Source organism: Lissotriton vulgaris, chromosome 5 (genome assembly GCF_964263255.1).
Source record: "Lissotriton vulgaris chromosome 5, aLisVul1.2, whole genome shotgun sequence".
NCBI classification, from domain to species: domain Eukaryota; kingdom Metazoa; phylum Chordata; class Amphibia; order Caudata; family Salamandridae; genus Lissotriton; species Lissotriton vulgaris.
In genome coordinates, this window is record NC_141693.1 from 1236047676 (window position 1) to 1236065913 (window position 18238).

Here is an 18238-nt window from a genome sequence, read left to right on the forward strand (position 1 = left end):
CCAAGGGCTTGAAATAAAGCTTGCCTCCTGTTCTAAAGTCTCAGGGACACAAAGACTTCACTTCCTCTGTCTTCCTGCATCTGGAACTACTGTTTCAGCTGCCACAGAGGGAAATTGCGACACCAACACCAGTGAGCAACGCCGCGACCTGCAACGAAGCCATGGGCACCCCTTATGAAGAGCACACTGCACCGCCCGACTTGCACCACAGCCCCCACCTCATCGATTAGACGTCGTCAACAAGGCTACTGCCTGCCCTGGAGCCAAGGCCACTGCCTGTGACGCTCATGACGCACCGCCCCGCCTCACACTGCAGCCCGACCTCATCAATGCTGGTGTTTCAACATCACTGAGCCGATATTGGACTTGGGTGACTTCCTGAATCCATCAACACGCACAGTCAGAAGGAACTGATGGCTCGCCGTTTGCACAACACCACCTTCCCAGCAATATTATGTTTGTTTATGATTATGTTTGGTGGATTTATAAAGCGCATGGCTGTGACAAAGGCTTCCCAGCACAAAGAAGAGTGAGTCTTTAGTGACGGAGCTTGGGAGAATCATCAGGGAAACAGCCATGCCTTAAGTTTTTCCTTGAAACTGAGTGTATCTTCCAGCAGCCTCAATTCCCTGGTCATGGAGTTCAACAACTACGGGACCAGGAATGAAAAAGATCCTCCTCCCGATCTTGCCCTCTTGATCCTCAACGTCTTCATGAGGCAGTCAAAAGATGACCTGAGGGACCTCTTTGGCACATATGGGTAGATGAGTGCCCTAAGCAGTAAACAGTAAGGATCCGATGCCTCACCTCCCCGACAACAGTAAGGAACGAGGCCTCACCTCCCCAGCACCGCAGTAAGGAACCGAGCCTCACCTCCCCTGGGGTCATAAGGAAAAGACGGATCACCTCCCCTACGGTCGTAAGGAACTGACGTCCCCCTGTGCCATTGAAGCATCCCCTCCCCGATGCTGTGCACCTTCTTTGCTTTTAACGTTTGCCAAGGTACTGTTCTTTGGGGGTCTGTGTGACTCCGTGCCAGACGCCACAGTAAGCACCGTACTTTGGACTTTCACATGTTATGATGTTGCAAAAGCTCCAGGTGGAGTTATTGGTTACTACAAGCTTTATTTGTGTGGATAACCTATTTTTGAGGATATCTTGGTATATTTATTGTGGATTTTGGTCTTGTTTGGTTTGGATAAACTTTACTTATTTTGCTAAAATTCGTGTGGTGTCCATTCGTAGTGTTTTTCATTGTATTACTGTATGTGTGCACACATGCTTTACACACTGCCTCTGAGATAAGCCTGCCTGCTCGTAAGGGGTGAGCAGGGGTTGTCTGAGGGGGTAACTCCCTTACCTTGACAAGAAGCAAGGGTCCCTACTTGGATCAAGGTACATACAAACCATTGCCAACTAAGCATGGGCGGAAAATCCGTTACGCTCGCGGATTTTCGGTAAATTCGCAATCCGCGAGATTCGCAAATTTCCCGCAAAATCCGCAAATTCGCACGCAGTGGATTTTTTTTCTTTGCGGTGTAAGTTCGCAATTGCGAACATGTAGGTGCGGCGGGCAGCAACAATCTCGCACTCGCAAAATTACAAAAATTGCAATTCCGCACAAGAAATCTACTAGCAAGCAGCATAGACCTTCTGAAAATGATTATTTTTATCATAATAACTCCACAGGTTGACATTTGCCTGCACTTTTTTAGATTTGAGGCCTTTTGATTTTCTTTGGATAACTTTTGGATTAGAAATCAACTTTCTCATATAAACTTGGTGGGGCATTAAAGTTGCTGTAATGCTGCTCTGCAGAAAAACGAGTTTTGCACAAGTGAAAGCAGGTTCAAAAGTTCAACCTCATCATTAGTAACCGTTCCCTGTAGTGCTTCCTGACAAGGGCCCCTCCAGAGTTCAGTTGCTAGTTGCAACAATTGTATGACCCTGCTCTGACCCTCACAGCAGGCTCATAGAATAGCTACAAGTAGGCCACAAAGGTCCTGGGAAAAAAAATTGCACTGCAACAGAAAGCAAATTACAGATAAGGATGCAGGTGCCAGACTGGAATTTTAAAACAGTGACACATTAATAAATCAACCACAAATTAATTCATGTCAGTTGAAGCAGGCAGGTGTGCTTGCTTTTTCCCCCCATAATCTACAGTGATGATGAACCAGAGGGTGGCATAAGGCATTGATGTACCAGAGGGTGGCATGGGTAAAACAGAGGGTGGCAGGGGTGAAACAGAGGGTGCTGGGAACCTATGATGATGAACCAGACGTAGAAACAACATAGTCGTGACCGTTGCGGGCCGACATGTAAGTTCGCGATTGCGAACTGTTACAAAACCCTTGCGAACTGGCAGAAATCCTTGCGAACACAAAAAAAAAATCCGCAAATTTGCGAGAATTCGCGGATTTTGCGGATTGCAAGTTCGCAAATTCGCGAACGCCAGATTCGCAAAATTCGCCCATGCTTATTGCCAACTAAAGACCCCCAATTCTAACAAAGACCAACTAAACAGGTCTCTAGGGAGGAGGATCTAATCCACTTAAGGAGGAAGAAATCTGTATTCCTCCTGATGAATTCATGGTTAGGAGATGAGACATTTCCTTACCTGGAGAAACTGCCTAATGTGCAGTTGCAACAAAGTCTTCGAGATTTAGATGTGGAATAAACCAAGTTGGTGTCAGAGGTTTAAGACACATTGCTAAATAAAGATAAAACCTGTAAATGTGGCATTAATATGAAGGGAGATTTAACACATATTTTGATGGAGTGCCTGTTGTTTTTAGCTCAGTGGAAGATTTTATTCAAACCCATTTAAAAAAGTATGCTATCAGGGATAGGGCGCAAGTGTTTAAATTACTCGTGGGAATGAGATTTCTTAATGTCACCTATGATATGGGGTGATTTTTACTGTCTGGAGATACATTTTTATGGACTAATTGACCATTTTTGAATTGGGGTTCTAAATATGTATTAACAGGGGAGTGATTTTTAACTGCCTGTGCATAAAGTCTTCGGTAAAACCCGACCAGTCTATGATAGGATGAATAGTGGTTTTAATCATATTTTATTGTGGGCTTTGCCCGATTTGAGACTAAGGTCTAAAGAAACATATGTTTGATTTACGGATTAAGAAATAAACATAACAATTTAAAAAGAAAACAGACTTCTTCAAAGAAGCTTTCCCAATCATCAGACCTTAGCCCCCTCCAAGAAGTAAGAGGGCCCTTTTGATGTTCCTCCCTTCACAACTTGATGTACTGTAACCTTGGTTAATGTGTTTTCTAAGAAAGGGGATAATTAGTTATCAGAACTGTAAACTTTCTTGCTGCTTTCAGTGCTATGAAGTGGCAATCGATCACAGTCAAACACTTAAACTAATTAAAGAAAAAATAAATTAGGTGCACTGATTTTTCCAAAATGATTTCGAACATCTGAATGCATATACAAGGGAGATGACTTGTGATCAGTCATGATGTACCTGCCACAAGGTTACACTTCCACGCTTGCAAACAGCTTTGTAATTGTGAAAAGGGAGTTTGGAAGATGGAGGATTGCTGCTGCCTAACTGGCAGCCTTCATCCTTCGTTTCCTATTCCCACATCAACGACCTCGCTTTAGAGAATAATAAGGTTTTCCCCACAACTGACCAAAGGAGATAGTACACCCCATGTTACTGCAGAGGTCTAGCACCTCGTTGGCCTGGGCACCGTCTGGATCGAGAAGAGACTGAGTGGCTCTATCGTTCCCGCTGTCATCATGGCTAAAGTACCATTGTCCTTGTGGATCTGACTGCGGTATGCGTTACATGTAACTCGTGTTGCTTCCTATCGTCCCTATGCCTGAGTGGGGATTCACTGTCTGGGAGCATCAGGGGCCCACGAGATATGTCCCTTCTAAGGTGCTACCAATCATACTACTACGGATGATAGTCTTTTATTCTCCAGAGACTTTTCTCCTTTTTAGGTTTTGCCTCGTCGAAAGCTGAGCACTGCGCAGCTTTTCGGCGCAGGCGAAATCTAATGTTAGAACAGTGTGGCCTTCGTTCCGCCTCTCTCTTCCATTGGCTAGCTCCATAAATGGAGGCTAGCCATTGGAAGAGAGAACTGTCAGTCATTTCCCGAGGCGATTGGTGGGCGTTCTGCCAATTCTTTCCCTCTCCGCAACGTCATGAAGACGTGGCCACTGTGGGCGTGTACTTTTTTTTTTTTTTACTTGATGTTGGTGCTCATTGTTCGTCTTGTTCCCTGTCCCGCTGGCTGTTTCCTGACCACCCTCCTGCTGTCCGAGTGCCAGACCGCTCCCCCTCCCGCTGTTCGAGTGCCCGCCTGCTCCCCCTCCCGCTGTCCGTGTGCCCGCCCGCCCCCCTCCCGCTGTCCGTATGCCCGCCCGCCCCCCCTCCTGCTGTCCGTGTGCCCGCCCCCCTCCCGCTGTCCGTGAGCCCTATAGTACAAGATAAAATACATACATAACAAGCCCGTCCCCCCTCCCGCTGTCCGTGTGCACGTGCTTCTTGTTTTATTTGGTGCTGTCTTAAGTCCTGGGCTGTGGCATGTCTTACCCTACTTTATTTGCTCTAGCTATTGGACATGGCAGGAGTGTTTATTTTGTAAGAACAGAACTTTCTATGCTGTTGTTTACGGGTGGCGTGCTGGCTCCCTGCGATGCTCGCCGGAAGAGACACCTTCAGACTGGTTGAGCACGGGCAGCCTCTGTCAACAAACATTCACCAATTCCAAATTACCCAGCGGGGCAGGCAGTGGACAGTAGACGCATCCACTGGAGCTCGGGGGTTGCAGCCACCTCCCCCCCGCTCGTGGCAGGAGTGGGGAGAAGGGTGGGTCCTCAGTCAGCAACCAGAACCCTGGACTCATCCTGGAGGAAAAGTTCACCAGAGTGCGGCGTCGTGCTCTGCAGGAAATGCTGCGGGGGGTTCGCGGGAAGAGTGGGCAATGCAGGACATCAGAAAACGATATTAAATTGAGAACACATCGGACGTGTACCCAAATTAAGGGCGGGCGTGACCCGCGTCCCTGTTTGAGGGTACCGTCCTCGTTTTGCATTTTGACAGGCATCTGAGAGGGATGTTGTATTAAACTTACCGCCCATGCAGACCGTCTTTTTTAAGTTTAGAGAGCTTTATTGCATATAATAGGCATAGTAAAACATAATTACAGAAACAATGGCAGTAATAAGAATTTGCAAGAATAGTGAAGAATTCCCATATTTGCAAATCAATCCCGAAAAGGGATATAGAAACTATACCACGAAAAATTGCTTTTTAAAGGTATTTTGTTTTACTATGGCCATCTTACATCATACTGGAATATCCTGACGATAAAATGCCCTGTGGGGAATCCCTTCCCGTTGTAAATGAGTCACACCGGAAGATGGCTCAGCCAGTTGTACGGCTCCGAATCTCGAGTCCCGGCAATATCAGTCCAGCCTCTCATCCTTCCGCGGGTTCCTCTAAACGAGACTACAGTAAAGTCTTAATGTTATGGTTTGAAAAGACAAAATGGGTGGCTGTGAGCAAGAAACCTATGTGATGTGTTTATGTGGCCTCGCTGTACGGGGCGCCGACGGCAGCTGGGGCTGCGCTTCTATCGAGTGGCTCTGAAGCGTGTCTCTTTATTCTACCCTCTGCTGTTTCCTCTCTCCGCCTTTCATTTCTCTGAAGTCCCCCCATGTTTTGTGTTCTAAAGGGCCCGGCCCCTTTGTTTTTTGGCACTTTCCTAAAATCGCATTTACTTTATGCTCACATGTTTTTATCCTGGTTTCTCCTATGCTAAAGTAGATAGCATCATGAGTGACTTTCCCTAGGCTGTCTAAATGAAAACTCCACTTTGCGCGTTCTGGACCCTTTCTAGAAAGGTCCGCCGGAAGAGAGTTCCCTTCATCCCTTGTTCCATTCTTCCATATTTCTTTTCTATCTTTCTTTCTTTTGTTACGTGCTTTTTCTTCCTTTGTTTCGCCCTTGTCCAATTTTCCTCGCACACATGTTTAACTTGCTTTGCAAATGTTAGCATTTCTCGGTCTCTAATCAGGTTTGTTTACTTTGCCACCCCACTTACCCCCACCCGGAAGCACTGCCATTGTTTCTTCTTTCTTGCTGTATTATTCATCAGCTCTTGTGTGGTGTTTGTGTGGGCCTCGTGTGTGTGGGGGGGGGCTCTTGTGTGTGTGTGGGGCTCTTGTGTGGGTGTGTGTGTGCAAATGCAATACGTCTTGCATTTGCGACAGAGTAAGCTATTGGCATTGTAAATGACAATGCCATTTATTTATCTGTTTTCAAAACCAACACATAAATAAAAAGTGTGTCATTTACAATGCCAATAGCTCTAACTTTTCCGAAGGTGAAACCGTTGCATTGTAAATGCTTGTCTGAACTCTAAGCCACTCTTGTTTTCCTTTTCCAGGATACTGTTACACAGTAGTTTGGTTTGCCACAGTGCTGATTTTGTAGTAGCTGTTTCAGTGTTCAAGGTCCTCAGTGCTGCAAGCAGTAAATATTTTTGAATCTGATACAAAGATGCCAGATTTGGTGGGAGGTGTGCAGTCCTTTTTCCCAAAGTGCATTGTTCTTAATGGTGACGAGGTTAAAAGGGAAACGACATGTCAGGAGACACAAAAATGATCAAAACACATCGGAAACAAAACAATTGAGATGGAAGTAGGTCAGGAATAAGTGTACAGACTAAGAAATTGAAAGAAAAAAGGAAAGGAGGGGAAAGGTGTTAAGGGACGAGGGGGTAGACTTCCCTCAAATGTTAAAAAGTAAAAATTAACAAAGATTGTTTGGTACAAATTACTAATAGAAAAAACAAAGTCAATGTAAATCTCACCCAATATTTGCACACCCTTCATTCACCTCTGCAGGCAAGGCATCCGTGACACTCGTATCCTACAAGCACCTTCACATTCATCCTGAAAGGCACCCGCTGTCCTCACCTCTACAAGTACCTCCTGAACACACCCCTTCCATTTAGCCTATGCGGCCACCCTCGGAATTTAGACCGTGCTGGCTCCCCTACAGGGCAATTGCTTCAGTCTCACTCCCTACGGTTACCTCCTACAACCACTGCATGCAAGATAATCACTGCACACGTCTTCTAGAGGCATCCCATCCCCTCACCCCCTACATTGAACCCTGCAGGCAACCCTGCACTAGCCTCCCTCACTCTACCTCCTAAATTCACCCCATGCACATAGGCACCGCCTGCACACAGCCAGGCACTCTAGCACACAGATACAGGCATGCCAAGCACACATACAAGCACATCTTACACTTGCACAAGCATACCCGTCTCACTGGCACCTTCAAATCACACAAGCACACCCCTCACATTAGACTCACACAGGTACACCGGCCTCAGTGTACTCCTAATGCAGAGCATTCACCTCGCACTCATAAAGGCACACCACTACCACCTCACGCTCACACAAGCATGCTGCTGTTCCCTGCACTCAAACATGCAGACTGCCTATTCTTCACTCACACAGGCACATCCTACTTGCTATTGAACTTGTAATATGGCACAGCACAAGGACAATACTGACCCCCAGTGCAATGACAGGTGGGGTTAGTAAAGTGTTGTTTTCCAGGGGGGAAATTTGCATTCAATGCCCAGTTCCATCTTCCTCTAGCCTCTGAGATGTTCCTTCACGAGCCTGCCAGGTATATGAGCAGTTGACCCCACTTAAAGCTCTTATTGAGTAGTACCACTCCCTACCTTGGGACTAAGCAGGGCCTCCTAGAAAGGTGACCTATTTGCTTGCCGCAGACCACCAGTGTCAACACCACCTTTGCTCATTACCGACACAGGGGTGGCTCTAGGCTCATGGCGGCCCTGGGCAGGGAGCGTAGGTAGGGGGCCCTGGAAGAGGGGGTCCGGGCGGGGCGGAGCGGAGCGCAGAGGCCAGTGAAAAGGGGGGGTCAGGGTGATTGGAAGTGGAACAGAGCCGAAGGTCACCAAATCCCTGCCAGGGGCCGCCACACAAATATGTATCCATCCTCAGAGGATTATTATATTAAGGATATATATTGGCGTGATGGCCCCTGGGGTTTGGTGGCCCTGTGCAGGTGCACAGCTTGCACATGCCTAAGGCCGCCCCTGACCGACATGCGTATGTATGCTCTTCATCGGCAGCAGCAATACCACAAGACAGCTATCAGGGACTCTGTGCTTCTGGAGGTCAGGAGTGTGCCGCACCATATATGACACGGGTCACGAAGGGAAGCTGTCACCCTCATGTCCACCAAGAGGTGATCTACAGAGAACTGCAGTAGAAAGAAAAAGGAAACAAAGTGAAGGACTCATCATGGTCATTACACAGCAGCAACCGGGTTGGGCAGGAGTGAGTGTCAATGAAGGACTACTTTAAGTAAATTACAGAGAAGGTGTGATTATAGGAGGGAATGAATGACTGAGGTGATTTGTATATGTATATGCAGTCTATGAATAAGATAGTCAAGGAGTCCAATGTATAGGTACGTTGGCATAGTCTACCACTACAGTATTAATGCCTGTCCACCGTCTTATGGGCTTGCCATGGCAGGAGTTTTAGGAATCTCCTCAACATCCTTAGATACAGCATGCAGACTTGATCACAGCAGTGATCTGGAATTTAAAAGAAAGGCATGTAATAATAAGCACCCTTAAATTCCTGGCGAGTTCAGGGGGGGGACAGAATGGTGCAACTGGCTGGCCATGCCCCTAGCCATCCAAGAAGATTGGCACCAAATAACAGAGTTGCATTGTAGGAAGTTATTTTTAAGCCAGCCCATAATTGCTATCCTCAAAGCTGCAAATTTTGTTTTTGCCTCCAGCTAATTGTTATTATATCCTAGCAGCAGTTGGGTGTCATCTGCATAAGAGACCAACAGGATGTCAAAGGATTCGATGAGAGAAGCAAGAGGGGTCAAGCATATTTCAAAAAGGGTGCGGCTCAGGGTTTAGCCCTACGGCATCCCAATCTTCATAAGTTTGCCTTCCGAAAAGAAAGGCTTAAGCCAAACAGCTTGTCCCCTATGTTTTGAAAAGGAGCCTAGCCAGGCCAATGCTTCCTCTCCACCCCAATGTCTGCAAGTCAGCATAATAGGATCTCATGCGAGATTGTGTCGAGCGCTGCCAGAGGTCTAACAAGATTAGTGTTGCGTTCTGTCCCGCATCCAAAGTGAACTTCATGGAGTCTGTGATCTCAATAGGTGCTGCTTCGATACTATGTAAGGCTCTAAAATTGAACTGAGACGGGTAGAGGATTTTAGATGTTTCCAGGAAAAATCAGCTGAGTGATAACGATTTCTACCACAATCTTGCAAATCCCCAGGAGCAGGGAGATTGGCCTAAAGTTTGAGTGTAATTTTGGGTCAGCGTAGCTTTTTCCAATAGATAGATGCTGGCTGTTCCCAACTACTCTCATAATATAAGGACATGTGAATAAGAAAAGAATGACATGGAAATTAACCATCTTTTGGGGGGCTAATATTTATGATATGATTTCATACGGTGAGATCATATTTTTTTTAACACTAAATTATAGTTATTTATATTTTAATGAATTATTTTAAATAATGGAGTTTAATTGTAGTCCCTTACCTCCATTATGTTCTGCGGGGGGATGTTGCGTTTCCAGTTGTTGGCCAGTAGTGGTCCTGGACTGACTGCTGTTTCATTTTTGGCAGTAGTGCCTTACACTCAGAAGTGTGGCCCCACCCCCTTTTTCAGGGGGCAGAGATGTGTAACTCTGCACATTTTAATATCTTAACACTGGAATTTTGTGAATACCCAGTAGTAGTAAAGTTACTCAAACATGTAAGAGCAAATTACACATGCTAATTATTCACAAGTGTTTGTTACCTTTATGAACAGCCCCCTGTGGTTGCAAATGTATTGCATTCAGACTTGGCCAATGCTTAAACTCATTGTGCAAATGCAAAAACAACAGTTGATGGACAGAATGCAGAACAATGTCATACATTCACCCCAGTACAGAGATCTGGGCCTAAATCCATCGTTTTTTTTGCTCACCACTCCAGTTCAGACTTGGCCATATGCAAATCAGCCTTCACCCTGTGCCTCATGGGAACAGTCCAGCCCGAACTGCCATGCCTAAACTCATTGTGCAGGCAAAGCACTTAAGTTGATTTGTAACAAAGGTCACTGGCAATGGTGTTTTTCAAATAATTATTGATTACAATTGGCACAAAATGTATTATTTGTTGCATAGTTTGCACATTTTAGCAGAAAAAGATTATGTTTCTAGCTCAAGCACATCAAAAGTTAATACACATGCATGGCAGTGGAAGCCCTTTGCACTTATCAGTTGATGGTGATTATATTAAAGAGTTAAACCGATGCTAATGAAGTGAAACCTTTGCCCAGGTAGCATTCAAATATATAAATGACAAAATAACGACGTGATACTGCCATAACATATGCCACACTATGCTGCATAATCTGATTGTTGTTGCTACCTTATTTATTCAACCCTGCCACATACTTTAGCAAAATGCATATTTCGTTGGTGTCTGGTAAGAGGAACATTGGGAAGTTTTGCTGTTCATACCTTTTGATTGGATAGAAGCACAGTTCCTTGGATTTTTCACAATATATTTTACAAATTACATTTCAAAAGTCTTTTTAACTTTATTGAAATGAAATGAAAAACAATTTTTATAGCGCAACTAAGCCCAATGGGCGTCAAGGCGCATAACCAAAAGGTACCAGCTATTCAGGAGTACTCCTATTGTGGGTAGGCCTTGACGAAACACCAGGTTTTTAGCGCCTTTTTAAAAAAGGACAGAGAGGGCTGAGTCTTGATCTCTTGGGGAAGCGAATTCCACAGTTTAGGGGCAACGATGGAAAATGCTCTATTTCCCCAACGTACCTTTCTGGCACGAGGTACAACCAGTAGGTTTAGCTCTGCAGATCTAAGAGATCTACCTGGCAGATAGCGAGTCAGCAGACCGTCTACTGGATCGGAAGAACTTTCCGACAAAGCTCTATAGGCTAGGCAGAGAATCTTAAACAAGATCCTCAGGTGAATAGGGAGCCAATGGAGAGTCCTTCTAGCCATAGTGGCAGAAGAAGCATTAGGGAGTGCCAGAACAAATCGGGCAGCGGCATTTTGTACGACCTGAAGTCGATGGATGAGCCCCTTGTTGGTGTCTGCATATAGTGCATTACAATAATCCAATCTGGAACCCACCAATTCCACTACCACCTGGTGCCGGGCTGGGAGAGAGAGATAGTGAAGGATTCTCCTGAGAATTTTTATGACCCCCCAACAGGTGGCAACCGTGCGGTTAACCTGTAGTCATGGACAGCGTGGTGTCGAAAATTACGCCAAGATTTCTTGCTGATTGGGAAGGAGATGGACAAATTCCCAACGAAGACGGCCACCACTCATTGGACCAGATATCCTGGTCTTTGCCAAAGACCAGGATCTCAGTTTTGTCGCCATTCAACTTCAGGGAATTCTGAAGCATCCAGTCAGAGACTGTCTGCATACAGATCCTGAAGTTGGTGGCGGATGTAGAAACTGAGTGGGCTAGTGACACCATGATTTGTGTGTCATCGGCGTATGACACCACTTCCATCCCCTGAGATTTTACTAACCTTGCAAGGGGGGCGACATAAATGTTAAATAGGGTCGGACTAAGAGCCGACCCTTGGGGCACCCCACACTGCAAGGTTTTAACAGGGGAAAGAAATTCGCCGAGCTTGACTCTCTGCTCTCTGTGCTGTAAAAAGGAGTGCAGAAGGTTCAAAGCCGCACCGGAAATCCCTGCCTCCCTCAACCGAGATGTTAAAATGGAGGGAGACAGGGTATCAAACGCTGCGGTGAGGTCCAGTAGGACCAACACCGTGGTTTGTCCAGAGTCTACCTTCATACGGATATTGTTTACCACCATAGTCAGAGCTGACTCCGTACTGTGTGCTTTCCGGAAGCCATGCTGGGAGCTATCGAGATATCCAGATGCATCAAGGAAGGTGGAAAGGTGGCAATTGAGGTGAGACTCAAGTATTTTTGCGGGAGCGGGTAACAGTGAAATAGGTCTAAAAATTTTCAACTGTTCCGGGTCTAGCGTGGGTTTCTTGAGAAGTGGCTTCACTATCGCCCTCTTCCATATTAAAGGGAAAGTACCTTGGGTTATGGAACCGTTCATCACTTCTAGAAGAGGTGGGAGCAATGTGGATCTACAATCCTTCAGGGTCTTCAGAGGACAAGGGTCAAGGGGAGATGAAGATTTAGTCCTATCAAGTAACCTCTCAAGTCCTTCTAGAGTAAGAAGCGGAAAATCCGTGAGAGTATTAGAGTGGTCTCTAGGCCAAGCTTCTAGGCTTATCAGGGTGTGAAGGGAGGAGTCATCTAAAGTATTTCTTTGAGTTTCCAAGGCCAGGTAGATGTCCTCAATTTTATTATGGAAAAACTCTGATATATTAACGCAAAGCTCTTGCGAGCCTACCACTGGATCAGGCACCTGAAGGGAACAAAGGGAGTCGACGATCTTAAATAGCTCCCTAGAGGAGGAAAGGGAGGTAGTGAGATTGGAAAAATACTGCTGTTTTTCTTTAATTACACTAGACTTATAGTCTGTTAGCAATCTCTTATGAGCTTCCCTTTCAATTGGATCCCAAGTTTTCCTCCATTTTCTTTCCTGTCTTCTGCAGCCTTGTCGAAGAAGTCTCAATGATTCCGTGTACCACGGAGCCGTGGGCTTGCGGCGGGCGGAATATCTAAAGGATAAGGGAGCTAATTCCTCAACCGCCTTGGTGATAGAATCTGAGAGTAGTACGGCTGCTTCATCCACATCTCCCAAGGAGGAGCAGCTATACTTCTCTCTAAATGGGGCCAAGGCATCATTGGTGATGTTCTTAAAGCTCCTTTTCGGACCTCCAGTGATAGAAGGAGGATCGGATCTTACTTCCGAAGAGAAGGCTATCAGGAGAGGGATAGCAAGATGATCAGACCAGACTAGGGGCACCGGAGTGTCGACAGACAGTCTTTCATCATTAGTAAAAACTCCGTCCAAAATGTTACAGTCTCGTCGTAAACAATGCCATTTGGAATTGTTAATTTTTGTCTAGTTTTTATAAGTGTAGAACTTTCAAGATTCACGTTTTTCTAAGAAAGAAATTATAGAAAGGTGATAGTTCATGTTCCCGTGAAGCCTCGTGTACACATTTCACATGGCTGCTTTTTTTTAGTATGCTACATTTTGTTTATAACATAAATATAAACTCACACTTTTTGGGCAACCTTTAAAAGAAAAATCCATTTTTTCACATTTTTGTGTGTTTTTTTAAATTATGAATCCAAAATCGACAAACACAAGGCACTGTTACGATCATCATCTTGTGCAAACAAGAGCACAAAGGTATCTTCTATCACAAAAAATGGGGTGTAAGGATTATATGTATTTTTACTTATTATGTGAGTGTAAAGCAACTCCTCAGTATTGTATGGTTTAATATTATGAACAAGAGATACCCTAAGAAATTCCCTTTCTATTGGGACACATTGCCTGGAGAACAAATATCCAGTTTCAGATAGAAAGTATGAATTTCGAGGGCATTTGATTTTGCTTGGATACATTTCTTTTCACAGGCTTCTCTTGTAGGCTGTGGAAACAGTATACCATCTACGTGAGCACATGTCAGTGAACATTGTTCGTGCGAATAGTGTACCTTTACTCTATAGTATTCAGTATTGTTCACTCTACTTTGAGGATGGAAAAAGTATGCCATATTGAGTGTTGGGATATTCCGTGACCAGATATGAAAACAACACTTTTCCAATACTACATGCCTGGCTGACAGCCAGCTGCCAGAGAGGCAAGCATATAGCGCTGCCAATCAGTTCATCGAAACACATTGAGTGATCTGTCTTTATGGGGGTATTTTCTTTTGTGTCTGTTCTTGTATTTGATATTTATCGCCATGTTTGTTGATAATGGTGATCCAGGCACTGGCGTAAGAAACTTTAGGGGCCCCCCTGCAGGGTACGTGGAGGGGCCCCAATGGACTAAATCAGAAGTTCTCTGATCAGAGTACTGTGCCGAGGGGGGCCCCTGGAGTTTGGGCCCCCCCAGCACCATGGGTGCTGCGGGGGCCTGTGTTAAGCCACTGGATCCAGGTAATAACCACACTACATCTACTCGATCATAATCTCATGTATCTCTGACTACATTCGAGCTAAGCCCCATCCGCCTGCCATTGGTTCAGCCTGCAAGAGGCTATGGAGCGGAGTAAAGCCCAGTATCTTCTTCTCACTTAAGCTTCATTGGCTGATTTGTAAAAAGAGTACACCCTGAAAGGTCCTCTCTAAGATTTTCGATCATGTAGGTAGATTAGGCCCATTCTGACTTCAGAAATTATTTTGCATGATCCCTCAATAAGGCAAAATATAGGCTTCATGTTAAGAGCAATCGATAATGCTTACGGTATGAATATCACCAGCAGTAGACAGAGGCCACTCTGCTGGTGTCTGCCTGGTGAATCTGAGGGGGTTCTCTCTCTGAGCTCTCCAGTACAGCAAAGTTTACTGAATGTTGAAAGGCTTCGGGCTTGGTTTATGTAGGTGGGGCAAACAAGTCAGTGTGTTAATTCACCAACTGGTTTACAGCCCTATCTTCAATTTGTGATGCAACTCATATATTAATAAGTCATGATTTATTGATAAATGATAATTTGAATATCGAATCATAAAGCAGAGGGAGGCACCTGTTACGCACTCTCTTACTTTTGCGAGTTTATATGGATCCCAAAGGCTGTCTGCACATCATAGACCTATTGGACTCACAATGTGCCTTTAATACATTGTGAAATTCTGTTTTGCATTTGCCAGAGTATGTGATTTTACTAATCTCAGGCTTTGCGACCACACAACAGTTTCGTATATTAACCCACCACTTATCTGCTCCGGGTTCATTGTTTTCCTCTTTACTGTACCCCATCTCACTCTGGTTGTGTGTGTTATATCTTAATTCATGCCAAAAAGCAGACTGAGTCCTGGGAAGATGGAGTGCCTGCACCACAGTGCAACTAATAGATGGTGTAAAAGGGTGGGATTCTGTGGTTTGCATGGATATATAATGTCATAGGAGATTTAAGGTGGCATCATAAGTCACCACACCCCAGGGCTGGTCATTTATCAATTACACCAGAACCACATAGGGGCAATATTAGTTTATAATTCATAAGAACCAAGCCTTTTCACATGAAAATGGTTAAGTAACATGGCATGAAATAAACGTTTCAAAGAATAAAATGTTAGTGCTAGAACTAAGTATGATAATGTAGCATACTGGTTATTAATTGGTAGTCTACAAATAATCCTATGTAAATCTAGCTACTTTACCTTTACGTCAGTCAGTAAGGTTTCGAGTTGTTGAACTAAAATTGCCTGTTACTTACAGTATTGGTATTTTACAACTGATAATTGAAAGCCAATGAAACAATGGGCCTCAAGATCAGAGGGCCGGAAAATGGGCGGACACTCACCCACAGTTGCTGGGGGACCAGTAAACCCAGTAATGGGTGGAGGGACTTGGGGAGGATCCGGCCCATTATATGTTGAGCCCTGATGGCTCCTCTGACATCCAAACAAAGATTTGAGCTCCTTTTAGCAACTGGAATCTTCATAGGTGCCTTTCTACAGCTCTCATAATTCAATGGAGGCCAGCAACTTCTGCTATTTGCCGCAATGGAATTGAGAGGCCACTCATAATGAGGGCCAAATAGAGCTAACAGGACATCATCGTCACATGTTTGCTTACACTTCAGGATGGAGCGACAAAGGCAAACTAATTCAACTGATTGATATATTCAGAGATTGTCATGTTAAGTGAGCTAAGAATATTAATGACCAAGTAAGAATGGAATTATACCAGAGGAACATCTTGACTAATTGATTGGTGATAATTCACAGGCACTCATTTACTGTGGAGATTTGTTTCATTAGTGCCTTGCATTATGGGAAATATGCAACCCTTGATTCAGTCAATAAAAGCAGGGCACCATGCACCAATGCATCCATCAGCCCAATGACACTTACTTTTCTTGAGTGCTGGGAAGCCTACCAAGTGCTGGTAAGAAATATTAAGTGGCGCTGAGGAATTCCACAAGTCCAGGAAACTCTGAGTGTTCCTCTCCGACCCCAGCTCCTGCAGCGCTACCTCTCGGGCCCACCTCTTTTGTTCTTCCTGCAATCAGAAAGAACATCTGTTTACATGTGCCACAGAACCACCACCACCCCAGCCGCAGAGAACAAAACAAGCATTGGCAAAGCCCATAGTTCTGGCCTTGGCAAGCTGGTGAGTTGGGTACTTTTTTAGCTTTACTTACTTAGTGCAAGAATGTGCCCAAAAAAGTAAAAAGAAATAACATGCAATACAAATGTTAAAGTAAACAGAATAAAAATCACATATAATTTTTAATGGAACAGTACAGGTTCTTCATGACAGGGAAGTGTAGCTATAACGGGTATAGGAACCGTTGTTGGTTTCAGTACATGTAACATGAAAATATGACTCGTATTTGTTCAAAATGATCCTGTTGGCTTTAAATTACTGTGGCTGTAGACATGGTTAAGACAGATAAATATGACTAAAAAAGCGAGTGGAAAGAAAATCACATTGGCAAGGTGAAGTTTTTCACCTACTTTGTCACTGCAGTGGATTTTATTTAGGCAGATGAGCTTATGTGATTAGGCAAACGGCCATCACTCACAGTGAGAGACAGTGGCTGGATGCGTGACCGGGCCACTACGCAAAGATGTATACTGTGGTGTGCAAAAGCGAAATGTCACCCACAATTGAGCAACCAGTGAATGAAGAGGAGTGACTAAATACCTGTTATGATGCATGAGCCTGGGGAGGAAGCTAAAACTGCCTATAGATAAGACCTAAAACCTGCATTTCTCACTTTAACAATCAGCCTTCGGAAAATGGAGAACTATGACTTTCGCAACATTAAGAGAACAAAATGGAAGGAAATGCAAAGAAGGAAGTCAGCATTACTGTGGTAGTAGCTGTTGAAAATGTTAACATATCTACGTCAAAGATTAGACATTGATGGTAAAATTAGAATGCAATATGTGTGCCATTAGCTAAACTACAACATTGCAAGTATAGGTAACTTCAGAGCACGAGCCTGGAGAGCTTTACAGCTTGTTTGTTTGAATTAAATGGTTTCTGGACCAGGGTCAGCGGACTCGATAATTCTCTCGCCCCGGTGCCCACTCTGATCAGCGATCACACTCGGCAACTCTGGGCATTAGCTTGCCTCATCTTCACTAACGGCCCCACCAGACCGCCGGGGATGCCTGGTCTCACCCTGGAGATACCCATTAAGGGACCATCTCTCAGGGAAGCCAGGAAGGGTTTCGCAGCGGTCGAAGCGCCTTGGGACCCTCCGGGTAAGTAGTGCGCTATATAAATGCCTATACATTTACATACATTTACACGGTGGTTGCAGTCTGTCATTAACTATCACGACTTCTGATTCACACATAGAGCTTCATCATCGCTGCTGCTGAAGTATATTAGGCCAGTATTACATGGACTGCCCTTGTAGTGTCAGAAAGCAGACTCCACATCTGCTAGGCATGACTGGGAGCGGTGCTATGCAGTTGCCTGTAGGTAAGCAAGGGTGCAACGGACGCTTGCACAAACCAGGCTATCTACCCTTCAGCATGCACTCCTGTTCATCCAGAGGTGCCCGAGGGGAGAAATTGGGCCACAGTGTTTAAACGATAAAATCAATATAGTGCTCTCACCATATACGTGCGATTGGAAAATTAGGGGAAAAGAAAAAAAACACATGAATCAAATGATGGCTAGTCGCAAATTCTAGTGAAGTGACTTTTTTTTTTTAATTCATCCCTAATTATTGAATATTTGTAGCTCTTAGTGTTACGGTTCTTTAAGAACATAGAACAAGGCGTTGCAGCTGCGATGGTCAGTACCCGACAAGAGCTATTAAAGTCGGAGATATGATCTGGCCTGTCCTTGAGAAGGGCCACAACAGCTCCTAAGTAACACAAACACCCCAGTTACGGCCCCGACAGACCCACACAGGTTCATTACCTTTTCACTGTAACCCAGCACCTCTGTGCAGCGCTCCTGTGCTGCAAAACAACTGCTATGACTCATAGAGCCCTGTAGTTAATCCGCTCGTGAACTATGGCTGTCTGTCTGTCTCTTCACTTTGCTTTGGAG

At 44.8% G+C, this 18238-nt stretch overlaps 1 protein-coding gene across 1 annotated transcript in view; it reads right to left on the reverse strand.

Annotated features, from left to right (window-relative positions):
• The window catches only part of LOC147712386 (alpha-1,3-mannosyl-glycoprotein 4-beta-N-acetylglucosaminyltransferase C-like), a 158982-nt gene that overhangs the window by 19724 nt on the left and 121020 nt on the right, over nt 1-18238 (reverse strand). The window contains exon 2 of the mRNA XM_086923081.1: nt 16075-16222. Within this exon, the coding sequence (XP_086779207.1) occupies nt 16075-16222 (148 nt within the window). The remainder of the gene's footprint in view (nt 1-16074; nt 16223-18238) is intronic.